At 55.7% G+C, this 24,803-nt stretch overlaps 1 protein-coding gene across 3 annotated transcripts in view; it reads right to left on the bottom strand.

Annotated features, from left to right (window-relative positions):
• Positions 1-758: 758 nt before the first annotated feature.
• Positions 759-24,803, bottom strand: part of NDRG4 (NDRG family member 4) — a 43,817-nt gene continuing 19,772 nt past the window's right edge. For 2 of the 3 annotated variants that reach the window (XM_049622379.1, XM_049622377.1), the window contains exons 2-16: positions 23,767-23,861; positions 18,990-19,034; positions 11,422-11,527; positions 11,080-11,200; positions 10,933-10,995; positions 10,756-10,816; positions 7,998-8,084; positions 7,862-7,918; positions 7,445-7,548; positions 6,507-6,563; positions 6,378-6,429; positions 5,600-5,647; positions 5,371-5,406; positions 5,211-5,262; positions 759-2,891 (exon numbers count right to left, since the gene is read on the bottom strand). In XM_049622379.1, the coding sequence (XP_049478336.1) occupies positions 2,737-2,891; positions 5,211-5,262; positions 5,371-5,406; positions 5,600-5,647; positions 6,378-6,429; positions 6,507-6,563; positions 7,445-7,548; positions 7,862-7,918; positions 7,998-8,084; positions 10,756-10,816; positions 10,933-10,995; positions 11,080-11,200; positions 11,422-11,527; positions 18,990-19,034; positions 23,767-23,838 (1,116 nt within the window). In that variant the 5' untranslated portion in view covers positions 23,839-23,861 and the 3' untranslated portion in view covers positions 759-2,736. Of the gene's footprint in view, positions 2,892-5,210; positions 5,263-5,370; positions 5,407-5,599; positions 5,648-6,377; positions 6,430-6,506; positions 6,564-7,444; positions 7,549-7,861; positions 7,919-7,997; positions 8,085-10,755; positions 10,817-10,932; positions 10,996-11,079; positions 11,201-11,421; positions 11,528-14,869; positions 15,209-18,989; positions 19,035-23,766; positions 23,862-24,803 lie in introns of those variants that run through there. The other variant, XM_049622378.1, reaches the window with a different exon arrangement.

Raw genomic sequence — 24,803 nt, 5'->3', positions numbered from 1 at the left:
GGTTGTCAATGTGCGTGCGTGCGTTTCGGAGTGTGGTGGGTCAGGTTGTGTGTGTTTCCGAGGAGCAGGGGGAGGGTTCCCAGAAGTAGAATAACCCGCCTTTGCCCGCACTCGCTAGTATATCCGTTTGTCATCATTTGCATAGCACATGGTGGGTTTTATTTTTATTTAGATGCTTCTTTATTAGTTGACACATAGCAGGTATGCAATTATGTATTTATTGAGTAAATGAGTGAATGAGTCCGAAATGGTGGTTAAAACCTGGGAAAGTAGCATGCTGTTAAGTAAATGAAGCATTGAATCGAGAGTGTTTTGAAGCCAAACAATGCCAAAGCCAGTTCTCAGCTTTACGATATTATTAGGGTAAATTCCTTCTCCTGAGGCTCCGTTTCCTCAGCTGTGAAACTAATATCTACCGTATGGAATTAATGTAAGAATTGACAAGATAATGAATGTGATCAGAACAGGAAATAGGTGGGGCACATGGCTGGATCAAAGTCGGTAGAGCAGACGACTCTGAATCTTGGGATCTGATTTCAGGGTCCTGAGTTCAAGCCCCAGGGTGGGGGTAGAGTTAAAAAAGAAAAAAGAACCAGAAATAGAAACATGGATGGACACTCCTACATATGCAACCCCATCTAAACCTCAAGAAGCACCAGCCTCAATGCTGCCTTCTCACGAGCTTCCTATGATGGGCCTGGTGTCACCACACTCAAATTCTTCTTAGTTTATTAGTTTTCCAGACACTTAACTCTTAATACTTTGACAAGGGTTTTTATTTGTTTTACATTTTGTCGTCTCAAAGTTTCATGACATCAGCCACCAGAATACACAAAATTAGGTTCTTTGCTTTATATAGACAGGAAAATAATAAACTCCATTAAAAGTTCACTTTGACCAAAGAGACAACCTCCGATGGAAAACCACACGCAGGAAGACCCAATATACATATATATATATATAATGTATAGATATTTATAGATATCTTATCTGAAAGAAGAAAAAAAAAATCCAAGATTTGCAGCGCTATCTACAGTTAAGAGGGATTAATTCTACCAGCTTTTCAAACAGTCACATTTGATATTCAAAGGAAGCACGTGAGTGAATAGAACTGGGGACAGACTAACACTCCACCAGGCTCTAGAGCAGTCTAGTAATGGCTTAAGATTCTAGAAGGGGGTGATATGTGCAGAAATGTGGATGCAGGTGTCCTCTCAGCCTCAGAGCACCCCACACGCAACTGTCCCCTCCCCAGCACTGCCTTTATCATTGCTCTTTTACTTGTTTTAGAGTTTGTGGCAACTGATTTAGGCTCCAAGACAAGTGGCACCTGTTTCTGGGCCAGGAGATTCTCCCTGATGGTGCAGGTGGGTGGGATGTGTGTGGCTCAGTCCTGGGCTTCAGGTGAAAGGAGGGGACTGGGGTACCTGGAGAGCCTTTCTCCTCTGCCTGGACCTTGTTCTCTTTAGGAACCTCCACCTCCCACCCCAGGACCCAGCAAGCCCCAGCCCAAGCCACTCCAACAGTCCTGAGATGGTGATGTGGGCCTGCAGAAGTCTCACTACCTTAGACCATTTCTTTCCAGATAAAATCTCTTCTTGCTTAGTGATGCCCACATAAAATGTTGGCATAGCTTGACCAGAACTCTCCCTAACAACACCATGTTTCTGGTGGCCTTGGACACACTGCTGCTGATTGGGTTGTCCTCCATGGAACCTGGGGACAAAAGAGGGGGTCTGCTGGGAATCTCAGCCACCACTGTCTCTAGTCACATACTGGCTCCTGAAGGCAGACACCGTGAAGTTCTCAGGGGTGCATCCGACCTTCATGGGCTATCCCAGCATTTAAGTTCAGCCCCCAAGTCAGGTCCCTATGGAGATACAGGATCAGGTGACTTTCTACCTCAGGGCCTTGGCTCAGACATGGGACAGGGCCACGAGATGGTGGAGTGTGTGGGCTGGGACAGTCTGTGGGGTTCCTGCCTATAAGGTCCTCTGTGTTTGGTCTTCCTGGGGCAGAGAAACCCTGTTCAGCCCCTGCCTGCCTGTCTGCCTGGGCCTACATCACCAGGCTAGCCCAGAGAGCACCAGGAAAACTGCTGCCTGGTCAGAGCGCCCCCTTGTGGCTATGGTTCAGATGATTGTCACATGTGCAAAAGACAGAAACAGATGTGCTTGGTGGGGGAGATGGGGAGAAAGGGGCCTGCAGAGCTCCAGGGCCCCTACCTCCTAGTGCTCCCCTGTGCTGTCTCCTGTCACCCCGGTGCCTGAGCTGGACCCCATGCTCCTGCTGTCCCAGCACACCACCTCAAAACCCCATCCCATCATCAAACCTGCCCTGTCCATGGGGGTCATCCCATGCTTTCTTCAGTCCAGGATATTACCCTGGATCCTGCCCAGAGAAGGAGTTGCACTCTTTCCTTAGCAGATCCCCTTCCTCCCTGAGCCCCGCCCAGACCGTGGGGAGTTGGAAGAGGGGCCTAAGTCAGCCAAGTTAACAAGGTGAGTGAGGTGGGGGTGGGGGTGGGGAGGAGCGAGCCTCTCAAACCATCTGGAGACCGTTCTGCTGCAGCATCTAGGATGAATCCCCTCACGTTTTTAACAAAAGAGAAGTGAACCCATTTCCTCCCCCGGCCTTCACAAAAATAAACTAAAGGGAAAATGAGCCGGCGCGAGGATGCCAGTGGGACGTCGATGCGGGTGGGGGCAGGTGGGCATCTCTGCCAGGCTAGGGGCTTCAACAGGACACCTCCATGGTGTGATTGACCTGGCCCAGCCCCTCGCTGCTCTCCGAGTGGGTGCAGGCCTGCGGGCGGCTGCCATCCACCGAACCGGCACTGGTGAGCGACGCGGTACGAGAGCGGGCGAGGCGGGTCATGCTGGCCGAGGGCACTGTGGGCAGAGATGGGAACGGGCATGAGGACTGGCAGGGGGGTCTGGGTGCCAGCAGGCAGGAGAAGGGTTGACACAAGCAAAGCGGCAAGACCCATTTTTCCAATGGCACAGAGGCCCCTCCCAAGCCAGGGCTCTGGCACCTACTCCATCAAGCCGGAGGCATGCAGCACCAGCGAGTGAATGAGCCAAAGAGGGGGGGACCGGGCACCCCGCAGAGGCCAGCGGGACCCAGCTCACAACAGCTGGCCAGAGCTATGGCCAGAATGGGGTCACTGCCCGGGTACCCCTGAACTGTTACAGGGTCGGGACAGAATTCCAGCGATGCCCCCGCCTCAAGAGGATGATGGGACAGGGGAGTGGGACTACTTCCGTGAAGAAGGACTAGGTGTGGTGGCCACAAACTGCCCTAAATCCAATTTCCGTCCTTAGTTGGAGTTTCACGAGCAAGACGCTCAGGGGCAAACTCCACCTCCCTGAACTCAGCTGGCCATTGGTCCAGCTGGGGCATGGTCAGACACCCTTGCACCCAGGGCCAGGCCTAGGCTTTACCTCTGAGAGGCTCTGGTTCCAAATGCCTGAGCTCTGAAAGCCACGTGGCCCATGGCCACCCAGAAGCCAGACCACTCTGAACCCAAGCCAATCTAGAGCCCTGACATGGGACGCAGCCCACTAGGTCCAGGATCTGTGAAAAAGCACGACTCTTTTGGGCTTTAGGAGGCGAGCGGGACACAAGAAAGTTCCAAACCACAGCAAGATGAGGCCCGGCCGCAGCGCTGCACAGAGGAAAGAGCAGGGGGTCCTGGGGTGGGGATCCATGCATCAGGGGAGGGGCCACAGGGCTACCTGCTCCTCCACTCAGCCTTCGGTCCTTCAAGTATGCAACTAAGAGAGAAGACAGAGCCAGAGGGGTGGGGCAGGGTGGGGGGAGACACAGAACACGAGTGAAGAGCGTGATCCGGCAAGGCCAGGGTGTTGCGAGGGTCAGGAGAGAAGACAACAGGACAGGAACAGAGCGGGCTGGGGCAGGGCCAGAGCTTTAGGAAGCCCCCTCCTGCTCACCCACTGAAGCAGCAGCCCTGGAGGGAGCCCTGATCCCACAGTGGAGGCACTCATCCTGCGTCTCCAGCCTGGGCTGTGACCCTGAGGGGCTCTTGGTGACAGGGCTAGTGCCAGCACCCTCACCCTTCTTCCGGGCCCCAGTTCCCCCATGTACAGAATGGGGAGGCCTGCACAACCTCCTAAATCCTGCCCAGCTCTCAGGCTGCCTGGTGGCATTTTGCCTGGGGTCCTGAGAACATGTCCCAGCCCAATAAGCTTTGCTGGTCTACCCATCCCACAGATGCTCACGGGGCAGGCCCTGGGCTCAGGCCCAGCCACAGAGCTCCTGCTGTGGTTCGCTGTTGGCTTTGGCCTCTCTTTGCCCTACATCCCCACAAGAGGCTGGCAGGCTCCTGGGGGGCCAGAGGGATTTCCACTCCTGGCTGGGCCCCCAGTTTTCCCCCACGGGCCTGTCCTTCTAAGGAGGCACAAGCTCCAGAGGGTAAAGTCCAGGGGGGAAACAAATTCAGGGAGAAGAGTTTTGCTTCCAGCAGGAGAGCCAGGTATATGGGGGAAAGGGGAGGAATCAAGGAGATAAAAAGGGTGTGTGCATGTGCACATGTGTATGTGATTTAGAGGTGCCCATGAGCAGTCTGGGGATACCATCCCTGCACAAGGGGCAGTCTGGAGAGGGGAGGAGAGTGGGCATAGCCACCCCTTGGCCCCTACTCCCTTGGGGTCTTCATATACGCAACCCCCAGCTTTGGCTGCCTTGTCTCTCTCCTAAAACCCAGGTGGCCTCACTTGCCTTCCTCACGCCCTAGATTCCAAGACCACTCTAATGTCCCTTGCACCATCGCACCACGTGTGACAAAAGCCCTTCTCAGGTGCCATAGGCCTGGCGGGGAGCTGGTGGTATATATGACTCACCTGTAGGCAGGCTTTCTGGGCAGGACTCAGCCCTGGGCTCTCGTCCCCCAGGGCTGGAGGAAGAGCCTTACCGCTCCAATGCTGCCAGGAGAGCACTGTCCCAAAGCCCCTCCAAGAGCAGAGGAGAGCCAGACACAGCCTAGGATCATCTACTTACAACGCAGGTGGAGATGCCCTAGAGGGTCCCCCGTCATGTGGGGAGCATGTGGGGAGTGGCACAGCATGTGGGCCCTGAGAACACAGAGCTCATATGCCCACAGGCTTAGTGCCACCTGCCACCGGGTGCCAAACCCACTTTGCTGCCTGCCCACCGGTCTCTAGGGCGGGGGCAGGGGGAGGTATACTTACTGTAGCCCATGCCTTGCAGGAAATATTTGAAAGCCTCAGTCAGCTTCCCTGGCTGCAGGACAGAGAGACAGTACATGCTTTGACTGGCTGCCTGGGATTAGGGGGAAAGGAGGCTTCTCCCACTTAGGCCAGGTAAGGGAAGGAGGGCCAAGAGTCTCACCTGTGTGACTTGGGGGAGCCCCCCAGAATCTGCCATCTGCAGGGAAGAGAAGGGGGTGAGCTGAGCGGGGGCCACCCCACACCCTGCCCAAGCCTCGTATACCTAAACAGGCTGCGCTGACCCGACACGCTGTCCTGCTCCCGCCCTGGATGGGACCCCAGGCAGGCCCCTCCCTGAGGCTGGGCCCTTGGCTGAGGAGCTGGCCTATGGCTGGGGAAGAAGGCCTCACCTTCAGGAAGGTCGTGGTGGTTGGATCCAGTTTGGAGTTGCACTCCACCTAGGGACAAGGTCAGCAGAGTAAGGCAGCCCCAGCCCCCGGGGTATCAGGGGAGCCCCTGCCCCAGTTGCTAAGGCAGGTTCTATTCCCAGAGCTGAGAGGCTCTACTCGTGAGAAGGGTGTGCAGGGGGCAGACACGGGCTGGCACCGGGGCCCTGGCTGAGGCTGCCCCACGCCTGCCAGGCTGCCTTCTGAAAGTCAGGCCCCTGCAGATCAGGAAGCAGCGCCCCAAGGGACCTGAGATCCTTGGACTCCACTCATAACTGCTGGCCACGCGATGTCCTCATGGGGAGCCAGGGCCACCTTGGTGGCAGTGGCGGGCAAAGTGCCAGGGACCGCGGGTTCAGGCGGTGAGGTGAGGGAGGGTCAAGGCTCAGCAGGAGACTGAGGCCCCTACCCGAGTCCCCATGGCCACAGCAGCACACACCGCATTCCTCCAGGCCCTCAAGCACAGGGAGGGTGTGCTAGTTTCTGTCACACGGGGGGCTACCCTGGTACTCCTCACCCCAGGGACAGGGTGGCCATCAGGTGGTCTGGCCCCAGCTCCCTCCCGTCTCCACGCCTCCCTCACTCGAAGGGTGGGATTGTGCCAGGTGGTGATGCATCATGGCAAGATGGTGGGAGGTGGGGTGAGAAATCCAGCATCCAGTGCCTGGCCCTGCCAGCCAAAGGCCAGCGATCTCCGTACTCCCGCCTCCCACCCCCAGTCAGGACGCTGTCCCTCACTCACCACACCGTCCTCAGCAGGCGCGTTATCCCCGACCACCAGCATCACGGGGCAGCTGCAGACACAGAGGACAAGGGCTGTCTGGCCTGGGCGTGGTAGGCAGGGACAGGCTGGGGGGTGAGGGGCACTCACCGGAGTGTCTTGGCATTGGGTACTGTTCCAGGCCGGTTAATGTCCAGGTCTCTGCGGCTGCAGGGAGAGGCAGAGGTGGGCATCTCAGAACTGGATCTGAGGGGGTTGTGTGCCCCAGGCCTGCCCCTGTTGTATTCCAGCCTTACCTCATCCTCCCACAATGGCAATTATGGCCCAGCATCCCGGGCTGGTCCCAGAGTTGGGGTTTACGGTTATTGAGTTGTCTCAACTATGGAAAAGGCTCTAAGAGATCCCAGTTAGGGGTAAACAGGGAGGCAGGGACCTGCTCTGCACAAACAGGGGTCTTCAGGCCATGCCTCATACGTAACTTCTTCTCAGACCCTGCAATTCATGCCAGGTGGGCCCTGAAATTTGGCTCTCCCTCCCCCTTGAAGCACTCTGACATGCACCACCACCTGTGCGTGGGATTCCTGGGTCGTAGAGGAAGGCAGGGCCTAGCTTCTCATTCTCCACTGTTCCTCCAGCACCATGCACACGGCAGGTGCTTAATAAATATTTGTACGAGAAAAAGAAAGGAGGGAAGGCCAGTGGGCTCTAAGGAGCACAGCTTGAAAACCATGGAGTTCATCCAACCCCCCGTCCCCCTCCTACAGATGTCAGCCCTGAGGTTCAGGCTGGGGGCATTAGGGATGCTGCCCAACTTCCCCCACTGCTCCTGGCCAGCCAGCAATGCCCTGGGGGAAAAGGCGTGGAAGAGCCCAGAAACCAGAGCTGGAAGCCCTACCCTACCCTCTGTCCTTCGAGGGGTGTGACCTTGGGCAAGAAGTAACTCTTTTCTTCTTGGTACAAGTTGTTCATCTACAAGCTTGGGAGAGCACGTCTCCTGCCTGCCTCCTTCCGTGACTGGTTGCACCGAGGGGACAGAGGGGGCACTCTTTGGCCTGGTGCTGCGGAGCTGGGCCCCAGGCTGCCCGCACCTGTTGTACATGTTCCAGAAGAGCTGCAGGTTGGCCTGGTTCACCACGTTCCCGATCTGCTGCCGGTAGCTCTGCACCAGCTCTGTGTTGCTCACCAGCTCCTCCTGGGCCCACGGGATAGATGGGGGAGGTGCACGGAGGGGAGCGACAGACAGGGGTGTGGTCTCAGACGGGCACAGGTGTCCCAGACAGAACCACCCTCGCCCCATTCCCAGCAAGTGAGGGAGGAGGCCTCCCACGTCTGTCTCAGGTGAGTAGAGTGAGACAGGTCAGATGCCTCATGACCCCAACCCAGATCCCCTCCTGGTAGAAGCCCCAGGCGCCCCTGGGAGTAGGCAGAACCAGGCCCTCCAGAGGCTCCCAGGGACCCCCAGTTCAGCCACCACTGCTGCTCCTGTGGGGGCCCCACCCCCTTACCTGGCTGAAGAGGTGGGATAGCACCGTGTCAGGTAAAGTGCTGGTCAGGCCGGAGAGCTGTGGGCCGGGGTGGAGGCCAGTGTGAGTGCCGCCCCTCACCACCACCACCCCCGTCTGCTAGGTGGACCATGCTCACCTTGGTGGCCGCCCAGTCAATCCAGCCTTTGCCGTTGGGGTCAATGTTCATCAGCACCAGCCCCTCCACCAGGTCGGGGAAGATAAGCTGCCATGAGAGGAAGACAGAGCTTGGGAGGCTGGCTAGTATGTAGGGAGCCCCAGCCTTCCCACCCGGCAAACGGGCTGTAAGATGCTGACTCTGCCTATCTCACAGGTGGTTGGGAGGGGCCGAGGAGGAGGAGGACGTGCTCTGGAAGGGCTTTGAGGAGCCACAGATGCCTCCACTGGCTACAGATGGAAACCTGCCTGCCCCCACCCCACCCCTTCTGGCTGCCTCTGCTCACCCTCTACTCCATTCGGCACCTTTCAGTATTCTTTGATTGGTTTCGAATCTATGCCTATGTCACTGTTTTCCACCCCTTTTAACAGGTCTTTGAATCTGTTTGATCTGTTGTAAAACTGAGGATTAAACATCCGCAATAAAACCTTTTGTTTAGGGGCACCTGGCTGGCTCAGTTGGTTAAGCCTCTGACTGTGGCTCGGGTCATGATCTCATGGTTCCTGGGTTTGAGCCTCACATCAGGCTCTGTGCAGACAGCTGTCTCCCTCTCTCTCTGCCCCTCCCCCACTCACGCTGTCTCTCAAAAATAAAAAAATAAGACATTAAAAAAATTAAAAATTAAAAAATAAAACACTTTGTTTCTTTGCTTTCATAGAAAAAGAAGCTCTAGTGAAGTAAGAAACTGACCTTTCCAAAGCCTGTTTTGTGTTTGATGGTAAAAGAAATTCAAATGATCTGTTCAGGTGTTTGCCCACATTTAGGGGAAAATGGTCATATACATACGACTTTACTATCCTGTCAAGTTTATCTGGGGTGACAGGGAATATATACACATATATACTATAAGTATAGTTATATATACTATATATGGTAATATATATAACTATATATATAGTTTTATATATACTACTATATTACTATATATATAGTTTTATATATAGTTATAACGATATAGTGTTATATATATATTATATATATATATATATATATATATATATCTACTTGTTAGTAGTTAAGTGCTGAAATCCATATTGGAGTTGAAAATTCCTGGTCTTTTCTTTTGAAAAAAGAAACACTTTGAATCCTGAAAATTAAGTTTTTGTTTTTAGAGATGAAAAGCTTGTGGGCTCCTACCCAACACAATGTTTCTGAAATGCAACTTCCTTTAAACCTTCCAAACTTAATGTAAGTGTAATTTTTGGTTAAGAAAGGACTTGTGTTTCAGGCAGCAACCTCTTTGACCTTGGCCATAGCAACTTTTTACTAGACACGTTTCCAGAGGTGAGGGAAACAAAAGCAAAAATGAACTACTGGGACTTCATCATGATAAAAAGCTTCTGCACGGAGAAGGAAACAACTAACAAAACTAAAAGGCGGCCTATGGAATGGGAGAAGATATTTGCAAATGACATCTCTGATAAAGGGTTAGTATCCAAAATCTATAAAGAACTTGTCAAACTCAACACCCAAAAAATAAATAATCCAGTTAAGAAATGGGCAGAAGACATGAACAGACATTTTTCCAAAGAAGACATCCAGATGCTAACAGACACATGAAAAGATGCTCAACATCACTCATAATCATGGAAATAAAAATCAAAACCACGATGAGATACCACCTCACACCTGTTAGAATGGCTAAAATTAACAACACAGGAAACAACAAATGTTGGCAAGGATGTGGAGAAAGGGGAACCCTCTTACACTGCTGGTGGGAATGCAAACTGGTACAGCCACTCTGGAAAACAGTATGGAGGTTCCTCAGAGAGTTAAAAATAGAACTACCCTAGGATCCAGCAATTGCACTACTAGGTATTTACCCAAAGGATGCAAAAACACAGATTCAAAGGGGCACATGCACACCAATATTTATAGTAGCACTATCCACAGTAGTCAAGCTATGGAAAAAGCCCAAATGTCCATTGACTGGACATGGATAAAGAAGATGTGGTATACGTACACAATGGAATATACTCAGCCATCAAAAAGAAAGAAATCTTGCCATGCAATGACATGGATGGAACTAGAAGGTATTATGCTAAGTGAAATAAGCCAGTCAGAGAAAGACAAATAGCATATGATTTCACTCATATGTGGAATTTAAGACACAAAACAGATGAACATAGAGGAAGGAAAAAAAGAGGGAAGGAAACCATAAGAGGCTTAACGATAGAGAACAAATAGGTTGATGGAGGGAGGTGGGCGGGGGATGGGCTAGATGGCGGATGGGTATTAAGGAGGGCATTTGTGATGAGCACTGGGTGTTGTATGTAAGTGATGAATCACTAAATTCTACACTTGGAACCAATTTTATCATCTATGTTAACTAACTAGAATTTAAATAAAAAACTTGAAAAGAGGGGAAAAAAAGCCTTATGTTTAAATATCACCCTAATTACTGAATGAGTGATTAGGATAATCCTTACTTAGTGGCTAGAGCAGTTAGTTGTATGGTTTGCCGCTAAAAGAAACTTTGGCTCTGGATAATGGTAAGCAAGTAATAGTCTAGTCTTTTGAGGAAATGTATGGAAAAAGTAATCTCCCTCTTTTTTTATTTCCTTGCGTGAATAAAAGAAAACAAAGGGCTTTTCTGAGTGAAGAGGAAGTGGGGGGAGGGGAAGGAGAAGGAAGAAAGAGCAAATGTTCCTATGGTTGAAGGGTGGCCCCCTCCAGGAGACATCAGCCCTGGGGTGGGGGTGGAAGTAAGGAGACTCACTGCAAACTTGGCCAGCACATAAGCTCCGGCTCCTACTCCGATGCCAATCACGTACTTGAACCTGGTGGAAAGTGTGGCTGGTCACTCCAGGGCTCGGGGAGCTACTTCCCATGATTGCCATCAGGTGACTCTGATGGCCCCCCCCAGCACAGGGACAGGGTAAGGGCAGAGACTCACCCAAAGTGCTGTACCACGCTGGGGAGCATGGCGGCCAGCTGCTCCATTGAGGGGAACTGGTACCTGCAGGCAGAGCAGGAGGTCAGGGCCAGGTGCTGCCTGGGGCACAGAGCTGGGAAACCTGGAGGGGGGCTCCCCGGTACCTACCCCTGGGGAAACTGTGACGCCCCCACCTGCTGACCAGGGGCATCCACGTGGCACACCACAAAGTGCTTGGTGATCTCCTGCATGTCCTCAAAGTTGAAGAAGGTGTTGAAGCACAGCTTGTCTGCAAAGACACACCTCTCAGCTGTGGCTCAGCAAAGGGGTAGGGAGGCCTGTGGCCCTGAGAGGGAGGGCAAGGCAGAGGTGGTCAGCCTCGTGGCCCAGCAGTGACACCAAGGCCCAAATGGCTAAGGGCACCAAGCTGAGGGTGAGTGGGGATCTCCGGGGCCCTGTGGGGAAGGAGGGGAGGCAGAGGAAGGCAGGATGAGGCTGGGGTGCACTCACGATTGAGGCCCACATCATGGTAGGTGAGGATGGCCGGGCGGTTCCCTTTGGGGGAGCCCCGGATCACCACGTGCAGAAGGCCGTAAGGCGTCTCGATGTCATGTTCCTGGAGGGGAAACGGTACCAGACACTCTGGGCAGCCCTCACTGCGGCTCATGGGCAGCCTGGGGGCTGTTGGGCCTGTGGTGGGGCCTCCACCTCCCAACAGGGGGGCATCTCATTCTCATCACCCCAAGCAGCCCCCAGGGAGAACAGAGCAGACAGAGCACTCCTTCCCAGAGGCGTCTGGCACAGGGACAGCATGAGCCAGTCTGCACGGGGAAGTTCTGCAGACTGGTGGGGTGGGCAGCCAGTGCCCAGGCCCTGCTGCCCTTAGCCCTGCAGAGTCCAGTGAAGCTCGTTTTCTCTGTCTCTCTACAGCCCCTCCAGGACAGTTCTGCCACCCTGGCCTGAGTCGTGACCTCACCATGTTCCTCTTCCATTCAGAAGGTGAATGGCCTCAACAGCCCTGCTTAGAATCTGCAGTAACCTTCCCCTTTCAGCCAAGCCCAGCCTCCAACCCCTGCACCTGACCCTGGCTCCCACCTCCACACTCTTACTCATGCTGTTCCTTCTACCTCGAATGCCCCTCCCCCAGATCCCCAAGGCCTCCCTTCCAACAGGGCATGGTTACATGTGCACTCCCACCCCAAAGGCCTTCTTCCAGTGACCACTGTAGGATCCTCCTGTGTTCATGCCCTTGGTTTTGTGGCTTGGGGTTATTAGTCCTTCAGGAAACAGGTGCTGGATGATGTAGGTTCAAGACCTCCTCTGTCCCTTACTGTGTGACTCTGAACAGGGTATATACCACTTCTCTGTGCCTCAGCCACCTCTTCCCACGCATCTCACGGGGACCCAATGAGAACGGAAGAAGCTGATGTCTGTGGAGCATGTAGCACTTGCAGAAAAGGAGGCTGAAGTGCTCAGGCGTCCCTGAGCCTTAGGGAGGTGCCCTGCTGGCTGGTCCCTCTGCCAACTAGTCACTTTGGGCCACTCGAAGGACAGACTCTAAGAGGATCTGTCAGAGCTGAATTAACAGCCTTGCCCCGCACCAAGGGGATCCCTGTGAGTTGTCCCTTTGAGTTGGAGGCGAAGCTAAGGTCAAGGGCAGGAAAGGGACAACATGTGTGCCAGGTGCCATGCATGTTATGCATGCCTTTGCCCCTTTTACAGATGGAGGATGCTTAGGTTCAGAGAGATACCATGTTCCTGCCCCTGAGAGAAAAGGGGAGACTCAGGAGGCAGGAGACAGCTTCCTGGGGCCTGGTGTTCTTGGGTCAGGCCTCAGAGGACCACTGTTCAGGCCTGTGTCTCCAGTGGGGAATGACAAGGTGATGTAAACCCTATGGCCAAAGGCCACACCCTGGGAGCCACAATTCTGCTGTGAGGCCTTGTTAAAGAAACCTGATGTCCTCTTAGTGGTCCCAGGTCCACCACAGCCTCCCCATATCCTAGGCCTGTCCTCCCTCAGGGCCATGAAAACAAGGAACACTTCCTGCTCACTGACTCTGACCAGCCACTTCTCATGTGTCTTCTCATTTACTCCTCACAGGGACCCAAGCCCCAGAGGAGCAAACTGAAGTTTGGAAAGGAGAAATAACTTTCCCAAGGTCAAGTCCAGAGAAGGTACAACAGGCCTTGCCAGGTGCCAGCCTCAGAGATCAGGGGTATGCAGTCAAGGCTCCACCCAATAGATTTGCAAGCAGGCAGTTTTCCAGAGCTGCCTGGCCCTGCTTGGTGGCCGTGGGGGGTGGGGTGGAGGGCAGGGAGGTATGCAGCATCCTCCACAGTCTCTTAGCTCTGAAGAGTAGGGGTTGGGGCAGGAGGGATGCACAGTGCTATGGAGGGAGGGTGGGGAAAGACTGGGAGGGTTGTGGGCAGGAGGGGCGCCCATCGCACAAGAGCTGCAATGCGCTTCCTGCGGGTGTGAAGGGCAGGTCCATGTGGGGTCGGCTCTAGCCCTGCCGGGTTCAAGTCTGGGCCCAGGGTGGCAATCTTCCACCCTCAGACCACCACCACCTCAGACTTCCACCCTCTGACTGCGCGTGAGGGGTGTCTACCTGCCCCCCAGCCCTGGTGTGACCGCAGCAACACCATCACCGGTGCCTGGGCAATGCTCTCCCCGCTAAGGCTTAACTGCCCGGGTGGGATGGGCTGTGGAGGGCAATGGCCCGGTTGCTGGGCCTCTGCGGCCCAATGACTTGGCTGAACCCTCCCCCGCCAATCCAGGAGCTCAGACCCAGCTCAGCCAGATGGAAGCCCAGTGTCCCCGCTCCTCCGGGTCCTGCACAAGAGGGGTGATCCAAGGGCCGCGGCCGGACCCACTAGGAGCCCCCAGCCCTCAGGGCCGAGCGCTCCCATTGGCTCCTGGTGACGTCAGAGCCCCCGCCTCCAGGTGGGCGCCCGCGAGGCACAGCTGCCGCAGCAGCAAGGGAGGGGGCTCTGACGTCCTCTCTCTGCCATCCGACTCCTCTCTCCTGTGACCTTGAGGACTGGAGGGGGGTGCTCCCAGCCGGGTTTCAGCACACGGAGGGGGTGAAGGGCTGGGGGAGGGGCTAGTACAATTCATTCCATCAAACTGCATCAGGGATTCGGCTCCCCGGGTGCAGACCCGGGGTAGGCGCTGACGTTGCTGCCTGGGTGCAGGGCACCCGGTGGTCTGTGGCACCTTCAGGGCAGGCCAGGCGTGGGGGGTGTAGTAGGTGTGCTCCTGCTTCTCCCTCCTGGAGGAAGGACAGCACCCCTGGGCACTGCTGCCCTGACTCCCGCCCCGCAGGCTCATGGCTCCAGCGTTGGCTTCCCCCACCCACCAAGTAAGACCCGCGACCCCCTCTTCGAGCTCTCCCCCGCAGGGACCTGGGCCTGAAGGCTCGGGTAGCACCTCCCCCAGACCTCCCCGCCTCAGCCCGACTGGCGCGGCAGTTCCCTGGGGACCACGGAGGCGCTGCAAGCAACTCCTAAGGAAGGAAGAGGCTGTCTGTCCTTCGATTGTCACTTCAGTGAGGCGATCCGAACAACCAAGACAACCCTCGCAGGATCAGAAAGGTGGAGACCCCGACACGTGCAGTGAACACAGCCTGCCCCAGGGCTGAGATGGTCACAGGCGCGAGGCAGACGCCCACCGGGCACCTGCCAGACGGAGGACACACCGCCAGGGGGATGTGCACGCGCTGGCACACCGGTCCACCCAGGCTTGCGGACAGGTCACAGCCCTTCCCCACAGACGCTGACTAGCAGCTAAACCCTAACTAACCCCTGATGCAGGCCAGGGTCACCAGGGAGACTAGAAACTGCTGGCCTTGCCTCAGTGACTCCCAAGGTGAGGCGACTGAAGGCAGATCCGCCGCCAGGGGCAGAGGGCTGTCCCGTCCTCCCTGCCCACCTGGCCGCCCCCAGAGCCCTCACTCACCCCATCCCAGCACTCCGGCATCTTGCCGAGCGAGAAGGCGATCCGCCTCTACCAGGAAGGGCAAACAAAGGCCTGAGTCACCACGGTCCAAAGGGAGGGGGCGGTGAGAAGGGGAGACGGCGACGCTGTGATGGGGCGCCGCTCCCGGGCCATTTATAAGCAGAGGCTCGTGGCCTAGGCCGGCCCCGCCTCCCTGCGGGGTTTCTGCGCAGCCACACGCTCCCCCCGCCCCCAGCCCCCGCTTCCAGATTGGCTGTCGGGAGACAAACCTGACTCTGATTGGCTTCCGAAGTCCTCTCTCACCGGCTCCTGCTCCTCCCCCTGCTCCTCCCGCCCCCAGCAACACATCATCCTCGATGGTCCCTAGCCCCTACCTCCCGCCCCCCCACCTCCCGCGCGGGCACACACCAACAGCTGCAGCTGCACGAGGGGTCCTGGGAAGATGAGAGAAGAGACCACACATACAGGTGTGCCCTGTGTCAGGTACACAGGAGCTCTCATGAACACGGACACTAACGCGGGGCAGGGGAGGCCACACAGGCATGCCCAAGGCGGCCCCGCCCTTGTCCCATTCCCAGGGGGGCGGGGAGGGCCTGAGATGGCCCCGAGCCCAATCTCCGCGTCAGAAAGGTCTGGATGACTTAACCTTGAAGGGACGGGGAAGTGACTGGCTGTCTGGGGCAACCTTCCTTCGTGACCCTGTTCCAGGGAATGCTCCTTCTCCACTCCCCAGGTTCTCCCCTCAGGTAGCCCTCATTCTGCCCACATGCACGCCTAGCACCTGCCCACAGTGCTGAAATGGGGGTTCTGGGCGCAGGGGGCCTGGGCAGATTGCAGAACCAGCAGGTATGGTGGGGACGCACCAGTCTTGCCCTCCCCACCCCCACCCTGCAGCAAGGGGCTGGAGGCTACCAGGGAGAGGAGGGACTGGGGTCAGCCTGTCAAAGTGGACACGCCCACCTCCTGCAGACCCACCCACAACCAGTGTGGGGCTTGGCTCCCAGGTGGGGGGGGGGGGGCCGCCAGGATGCAGAGGCCATCTCAGGCACTCTGCCCGGTCCTGAACAGCAAGGACTTGGGTGGAGAGCTGGTTAGAGTCCTGCAAGTAGAGGAAACTGGGAAGGAGGAGGCAGAAGAGAGGAAATAGGTCAGGGAGGTGAGCAGAGGAGAGAGCCCAAGGACTGAGGCGGCAGGAACCACACAGAGAAGGAGGGTGCTAGGCACCTGTGCCCCCATTTTGTCTCTTTGATGAAGGAGCATGGACAGCCCTGCGTGCTGTCTGGCAGCACTGAGGGAAGGGGGTCACCTCCCCATCTCTGGTGCCCAGTGACCTGGTCAACACCTGCCATATGTGCTATTCCTGGCCACATCCTCTGTCTGGAGCGCACCAACGACTTTCCCTGCCCCATCTCTGACCTCTTGCCAGGATATGGAGCACGGTGTCCCACGGCCCCGCACCTACTAGCCATGTTCCCTGTTCCCTGCGGCCACTTTGGCACAGCCACGCCCCCTGCCCTGTCCACAAAATGCTCCTACCTGCTCCTCAAAGGGGGCAAGGGGTATCCTCCCACCCTTTCTGCCACTAAACCCCTGCTCTTCCATGGTTGCCTTCTAACTTTATGCCCAGTCCAGCCTCTGACCTCTGAGTGGCCACCCTTGGACCCAGCTGAGAAGCTGATCCTGGATACTGCCCACTCCAATCCATGGCCCGATTTCTGCTCGGCTCACTGCCTTCAAATCCATAGACTTGAGTTCAAGTCCCGGCTCCCCCACCCACTAGCTGGGTAACCTTGGGTAAGGATTTTTAATTTCTCAGCCTCCTCAACTGTAGAACAGGAACCATGCTTTCCTGAAGAGTTGCTACCAAGACAAGAAAGAGCTGCATGAGGGGCTCTAGACCTGAGCCCGTGCCTGCCCAGGCCCTGACAGGGGAGACATCGGGCAATCCGTGTGCCTCTCCAAACTGGGAATTGGCCCCTTCCCTGGAGGTTGTGCAGTTGTGGCTGGACGAGGCAGGCTCAGGTCCTACCAGCCAAATCTAGGCTCCGGTCATATCTCTGCCACTTCGCTGCTGTGTGACCCTGGGGAAGTCAGTCAACCTCTCTGAGCCTCCACATCTGTAAATGGGAGAATAGCTGTGCTGTCTGCATGAGTGGCTGCAAGAATAACACACAGTCCTCACACACCTGTGGAAAATGATGAGAAAACTAAAGCACAGAGAAGTCAAGTGTCCCAAACAGCTAGTAAACATGGAGCTTACCAGCACCTTAGCACTCTGGGCCTGAGGTCACATTTTTGAGTAGCAAATGCTTACTAGCCTATCTCCCACTTGCCAGTCTCTGTCAAATGCCTTACAGGTGCTACCTTATTTTATCCTCTTAACAGCCACTTTATAGATGAGGAAAATGAAGCACAGAGAATTTCTGTAACCTGCCCAACGTCACACAGAACCAGGAACCACACTCGGGTAGTCTGCCTCTGACTCCATGCTGTGGTGGCCATAGCCACAGTTCTCTCAGCATCTGAGTGCTGGGCCTTGGGCATCATTCCCTACAAACACGTGGGGAGGTCCGAGCTCTGTCCTCACTGTACAAATGAGGCAGTGACGTGTGTTGGAGGTCACATGGCTCATAAGTGGCAGGGCCAGGCCCTGGACCCAGGTCTGTCTGGCTCTTGTTTGTCTTGCCTCCCCCACTGGCTGGGTCCATTGAGGCAAGGAATCAAAGGGGATAAAATCCCTGCCAGGCCTTGGCCCAGATAACGGTCATCCGTCCTCTCAGCTGCTCGTCTAAAAAAAAAAAAAGAAAAAAAAAAGGCAGCCTCTGTGCAGCCTCCACGTGGTGCAACTGGAGACAGCAAGGTGCCTTTTAGCACATGCTGCCCTTTACCAGGCAGAGGGTCCCTGGCACTGCCAGCAGCAGCCCTGGGCTGGGCCTGGTACACAAGGACTGAGCTGCAAAGGACCCCAGGACTCCCTTCTCTCCTTTCAAAACCTCCAGGGTGTGTTTTGGGGGCTGGTAGTCAGCACCTGGTCTGGCAGGTCCCACTTGGTGTCAGGCAGGGGCTGAGGGCTGTCCATCCACACATTCTTGCCTTCATTTGAGCAGGGAGGACGAGAAGTCCCCCTTGAGGTACCTGTACTGATCTCCAGCTGGGCCTGGGCCATCTCCTGGCCACGTCCCTCCTTTCTCTCCTCACGGGCTCCTGTTTGTTCCCCAGACCCCATCCTGCCCTCAGCTCCAGAGCCCTTTGTGTTTGAACTGATGCTCCCCAGGGATCAGAGCACATGCATTGTTCTGAAGCCTCCTCTGGTGTCCTTGAAGGGACACAGGGCCTGATGCACAGGCCTGGGATCTGGATCCTTGCTGCAGCACTGTGCATGAGGGGGCGCAGCTTGCAGGCCACCCTACTTCTTCTGTCACCCTGCATCCAGACCAGGAGGCTGGGGCTATCCTGGGGCTCTGAGACCAAACCAAATTGAAGTCAGGCGGGGCCAGGGCGGTGGCCTGGGGGCTAGTTCCATCTAGCCAGGAGGAAGGGCCTAGAAGGATCTGATTTTGTTCAGCAGGTTTTGATGGCCAGCAGGGCCCTGGAACCCACTGAGGTTCCCCATTGTGTCTTCCATCGGATGTTTTCCAAGACCCGGAAATAAATGGCCATGATGGGACTCAGAGAGAAACGGCTGGCTAAGTGAGCGAACTCATCGCGCAGAGGAATAAAAACAAAGAACAATTTCAATTTTCACGGGGAATCTGGCATCAAACTAAAGAGGACATGGTTGTCCCGGCAACAGCTTCCATGGAAACAGGAGCTATTTCAGAGCACCAACCTCACTGGAGAGTTTCCTCACTGGAGGAAAGTGCTGATTCAGATGACAGCATCCCATCTCTATCCTCACTCTCCCCAGGCCTCACCCCTGCTTCAGTCCCATTCAGGGAAAGAGCGGCACGTCTCCACTGGGCAGAGGGCAGATAAACCTGCTGTGAGCAGGCGGGTGGTCCTGGAGGCTGCAAGGTGCCCGCACAGAAGGGCTGTGACCCTCCTCTGGGGCCGGGCTGGGCAAGGTAAGGTGCCAACCAGCTGTCAGGCCCCTACCTTGGCAGTTTGAGCTGAGACCTACCTTCCAGTCTGTGTCCACCGCCAAGAGGAAGGTGTCGGAGTTCTCCTAAGGGGAGGCAAACAGAGAGGTGGCATGTTAGGTCCTGGCTGGCCCAGGGGGACCACAGGGGCTCAGCCTTGAGCAGACTCACTAGCTGTTCCCCAGTCCATCTTACTGTTAACAAAAGTGATGCAGGGCCTCCCAGGCATCAGGCCAGTAAGTGCCTGATGGACGAGCCTACAAGCAGCGACTCATCCTATGAATTCTACCTATTTATTTAAAATGTGAAGATTCCCTTGGGGCGCCTGGGTGTCTCAGTCGGTTGGGCGTCCGACTTCGGCTCAGGTCATGATCTCACGGTCCGTGAGTTCGAGCCTCGCATTGGGCTCTGTGCTGACAGCTCAGAGCCTGGAGCCTGTTTCAGATTCTGTGTCTCCCTCTCTCTGTGACCCTCCCCCGTTCATGCTCTGTCTCTCTCTGTCTCAAAAATAAATAAACGTAAAAAAAAAAATAATAAAATGTGAAGATTCCCATCTTACAGGTAGGAAGAGTGAGGCTTAGAGAGGCTGAATCACACAGCTATTAAATGGTGGGATCTCTGATGAAGCCAAATCTTTACCATTTGTCACTTTGTCCTGCTTCCCCCCACAGATGGTTTTCAAGGTCATTGGGACACGGCAGCACACCCATTTTAGGGATGGGGAAGTTGGGGCCCATGCAGTGAGGGAGGAACTCATGGGCTTTACTAAGCTGCACAGAGGCTCTGTCTGGGCCTGTGCTTGCTCCCACCTTTCCAGACGTGCCTGCTCTGTGCTCTCAAAGCACAGAGGTCTCCTGTTTTCAGGCTCATTTACCCCAAACGGTATGAGTCTCCGGTGCCTGTCCCTTGCACTGGGCTGTAAGTGCCATGAAGGCAGGACTGTGTCTGACTCTGCTCCTACCAGAAAGCCTGTAATGGAATGGGCTTCCCAAATCCAAACAGATTTGGAAGAACGAGTCTGACTTTGCAAACGAGGGGAACTGAGCTCAGAAGCACCCATTGTTGGCAAGGCACAGAGAGGCAGAGTGCAAGAGGGCTAGAACCCTATATGTCTGTGTGGCCAGGTTCTCCCCAATGCCACCTACCAGCCCTCAGACACTCGTCTTCTGTGGGTTCTGGTCTAGGGAAGGAAACCTCATGAGGACGAGGGGAGGACCAGCACATTTCCAGGAAAACCAGAGATCCTGGGTCTCTGCCTTGCTTTCGACTGTGTCTGTCTAGAAACCTCTCCTCCCCTCTGCTCAGCTATGACAAACAGGGCAGGCCACCTTGCTTCTAAGCCTGTGTCTGCGAGGATTCAAGAGAAGCACGGTGTTAGCTGTCACTCTGTCCTTTATACTTCTGCACTTGAGTTTGTATGCTGCACATGCTCCCTATGGCTCTACTGAATAAATACACGGATAAATGAGACAATCAGATGAGGACGGGGATGTTATCAGAGGACGGCAACCCAAGGGGTGGGCAACTAAGTACAAGAAAGAAAATGACCCTAAATCACAGGAGTAAAAAGAATGAAAACCAGCAATTCGGGTGTTTTACTCTCAAAATAAGGAAAAGTTGAGCCACCTGCTGTGTGGCAGTTGGGGCGGTGGGGGCGGTGGAGAGAACAAGATGGCACTAGAGGGCCTCACACCCAAGGAGGAGAGCCAGGTCTCCTGCAGCTCGAACTGTATCAGACACAATGGCTGTCCTCTGGCTTCACCTTCTGGCTCCTCCAGGGCCAGGAGGGTTCTGCCTGGGGGAGGGGTGGAGAGCATGGAGGTTGGTCAGGCCACTCCCAGAGCCTCCTGGAGAGGATGGTGGTCTCAGGAGGGGGACGAGGCTGGTTACTGATGAATCCTCTCACTGGAAGATCACCCCCAAGTGGGAAAGAGATGTGAGAGATTTTTATACCTGGGAATCCTAAGGGCACAGTTATCTCAGAGAAGGGAACAGTTTTGTTAAAAACAAGATCAGCACAAGGGATGAGGCAGATAATGGCAGGGTGTGCTGTGTGCTCTCAGGGTACTGGGGGTCCCCAGGAGATGGGAAAGGACCCCAAACCAAGCAACAGCAGGAATAATACACGGCAATCCAGAGACCCTGGGAGGTCCTGGAGGTGCAGGAAGAGTGGGAGGAAGGCAGGGGGGAGGAGGCCCAGGAGCACCTGTGGGGAGGATGGGGATGCAGGCACAGGGAGAAGGGGCAACAGTTCTCCCACAGAGCCCTGGACACCTGGCGGCCGAGTCTTCAGAGGTGAGCAAACCTGAAACAGTGAGAGATGGCGGGTAGAGATGTGGAAACATTGACTCCTCCCTGGACTCAAGACCTTGCACCTAGCAGGTTGCAGGTTTAAAAAGTGAGGGGACAGAGGAGCACCTGGGTGGCTCAGTCGGTTAAGCGTCTGACTTCGGCTCAGGTCATGATCTCACAGTTCGTGGGTTTGAGCCCCACGTCGGGCTCTGTGCTGACAGCTCGGAGCCTGGAGCCTGCTTCCAGATTCTGTGTCTCCTTCTCTCTCTGCCCCTCCCCTGCTTGTACTCTGTCTCTCAAATATATCTTGAGAAAAAGAAAAAAGTGAGGGGACAGACCCCTTCCCACACCGCAGCTACAAAAGGCGAATCAGCGGAAGAGAAAGCCAGAGCCAGAATAGCTCTGGAAGGCAAAGAGTGAGGCCACTAGAATCCACAATGGCCACGCTGGGAGCACATAGGTGTTTGGGGCTTTTAACGTGCCTTTGGTAAAAGCAGACGTGACCAGGTCCACGGCATGGGGCTTGTGCCAACCCGAGAGAGAGAAAGAGAGAGAGAGAGAAAGAGAGAGAGAAAGAGAGAGAGAGAGAGAGGGAGAGAGAAACTGAGCTGGGGACTTGAGGCCTCCACACAGGGCTGAGATGCAGACCCTTGTGCAGGGCGAGCACGTCACAGTGGCAAACTCTGGTCCAGGTCCAGGTGGGATGAAGTGAGGGACAGCAGATGCAGCAGACAGACAGAAAGCAGAGCCAGGCTGCTGGTCAAAGGAGCCATGCTTGCCGAGTCAGGGCGGGAGGGCCAGCGAAGGCTGGGCCGGGCTGGCAGGGGAGGAGTGTGGGGGCATGTCTTGGGGTGCTGAGGTGAGGGTGGAAGGACAGGCACGGAGGCGTGAGGCTGTCGTGCCCTCAGTTCTACGTGCCGACCACAGACCTACACCTGGTACCAGCAGGCAGACCTCCGTGTGGCCGCTCTCTGATCCCACACCTCAGCCCTTGTGATGGGGTCCAGGGGTCCCCAAGGGCACCATCCGCCCACCAAGCCTCACAAGCAGGCTGGTCTCTGCTCGCATGAGTTGAAAGGGATTGTGAGGAGGAGAGGCTTTTTCAAGAAGTTTGGAGAAACTTCCTTCTGAGAAGCATCTCAGTCTGTGATGACCCAACCCTCTTCGCTGAGAGCCTACACTGTGCAAGGCTCAGTTAGGCACCAGGGAGACCAGAAATCAAACAGACAGGATCTGGGCGTCAATATCAGACCCCGTGTCAGACAAAGCCCCTTGGAGGAGGGGGCATTTGATCAGAGCCTGAATAAAATGAGGGGAAGTTCGGGGCTAGGTACCTCAGGCGGAGGAAGCAGCTGGGAACATGATTGGCTAGTACAAGGAAGAGTGGTGGGCCTGGCGGCAGCAGAAGAGGGAGGAAGCGGGGAGCCTGGGGGGGCGGGTGCACCCCTCATCCTGGGCCTGGGAAGGATGGTGGCGGTAGCTCCGAGCAGGTGGCAGCCACTGACCAGCTTCAAGCAGAAAGTGACATGATGTGCTTTAGAAGGTTGTAGGGTAAGGAGAGCACTGGGGAGAGGCCGCCAGACAGGAGATGAGGGGGCCTGGAAGAGGGAGGCAGGACAGCTAGGACGGGTGCAGCTCACCAGCCACCCCCTGACCATTCCTGGGAGCTGCCCCCACATACTCAGGTTTTGTCAGTTAACTCAAGGTTCTGTCTTGAAGATAACGGGCAGGACCTGAGCCTCATGTGGTTGGGCCCCGGAGCCCCAGCCAGCCACTCTGTCCCAACAGGAGGCCCCCAGTGGCGCTTGGGCTCCCCTCCCGGCTGGAGGCTGTGAAAGGGCAGGGTGGAGACCGGAGTGGTGGGGTTTCCGGGACTGAGCTCTTGGCTTCCCCACCTGTAAGAGGAGGAGTGGGAAGTACAACCAGCAGAGACCTGGGGTCCTGACATGCCAGGATTCTACAAGCAGTGGACCCTCAGCTGTTCCTTGCAGGGAGGGGGAGGGAGGCTGTGCTAGGTGTCACCAGGACATGGGGTAGAAACAACTCTGGAATCTAATGTCTGGTGCCCCAGTGGGAGCCCTCTGGACACAAACACCTCGACAGCCTCAGTCCTACTGCTCCCGACGGCTCTGTTGGTAATATCTGCCCTCGTCCCTCGGAGGCTTGTGAGGAAAGACACAGAAGGCCGCAGGTGAGGAAAGGCCCTGGCACTCCCCAGTGGGTACGTCCTGGGGCTCCAGGGCCTCTCAGAACTGAGGATTGAGTATGGCCTCATTCCCCAATAGCTATGCGACCCTGGCCAAGTGACTTAACTTCCTGTGCCTCAGTTTTCTCATCACTGAAATGGGAATAACTCTCCCAAACAGCCTCCCAGCCCCAAAGACTGCCAAAGCCGCCAGGCCTGCGGCTCCCCGTGGGCGGTCGGAGGGCTCCTTGCCATCAGCAAGACTGGAGGGAAGGCACGAGTTTTCCTTCTTGGCCACGAGGTGGCGCCCTCCGCCCCAGGACCGCGAAGGGGCGACTCACCAGCTCAGCGGTGTCCTGGCCCCGGAGAAGTGGCTTCTCCTCGGGGAATCGCAGCTCCTGCAGCCCGGCCATGGTCACGTCGTGGAGCAGGAGCCCTAGGGAGGGAGGGAGGGAGAAAGGGCGGACGAGGATGAGGGTTGGGCCCTGATGCTTAATCTCCCCCCTTGCGGAGGGGGGCAGCACAAGCCCAGGCCAGGCAGGGGCACAGGGCTCCGCACGGACTGCCCCATCCTCCCTGCATCTCGCAGTGCTTCATGGGGTAGCAAGGCTTCATCTGCAAAGAGCCGCCTGTTTGGCTCAGAAGACGTCATTATATTATTTGCTCTTAAAAATTAAAGCATGTTTACAAAGAAAGAAAAGAGAAAAGGCACCACAGGATGATTCCTAAAACAATTTCAAGGAAAATTCTGCATTTATTGAGATGCAGGGGGATGGGTGTGGGGAGGCCACATGCAGGGGCAGATGCAGACAGAAGCCCCCTGTGGTTGGAAGTGGACAGCGGGGTCCCGGAAGGGACGGGGAGGAACAGAACCCAGGGTTGTCCTGGGGGCCTGGGAAGAAAAGCCTGGCCCCCCAGTGTGGCAGGCAGTGTGCAGTGAAAGAGGGGGCGCCAGTCTTCATGTGCCAGCAGCAGGGAGGGATGGCCACTCAACCCACAGCCACATGATAGGTCCTAGGCCCTAACAGCTGAGTGTTCCTGGGAGACCCTGGGGTTCTAAACCTCAGGGAAGGGTTACATGTGCACATGTGTGTATACATGCACGCCTGTGTGTATATTTGGAGGTGGTGGTGGTGGGGGCGTCGGAGACAATCTGTCCAGCTTGGCACAGCCATTCCTACTTGGATTTCATGATGTCATAGATTAGAATGCAGTAACAGAAAAACTAGCTGAGGACGTGAACTGGAAATCCAGAAAAGAATTAAGATTGACCAATAAATACACAAGAAAATATTAAAGCTCACTAGAAGTCAAAGACATTCAAGTTAAAGCAAGATACTCCCCCCCCCCCCCCCCCCCCCCCCCCCCCCCCCCCCCC

Source organism: Panthera uncia (genome assembly GCF_023721935.1).
Source record: "Panthera uncia isolate 11264 chromosome E2 unlocalized genomic scaffold, Puncia_PCG_1.0 HiC_scaffold_19, whole genome shotgun sequence".
NCBI classification, from domain to species: domain Eukaryota; kingdom Metazoa; phylum Chordata; class Mammalia; order Carnivora; family Felidae; genus Panthera; species Panthera uncia.
This window is presented reverse-complemented; position numbering and strand designations above follow the sequence as displayed.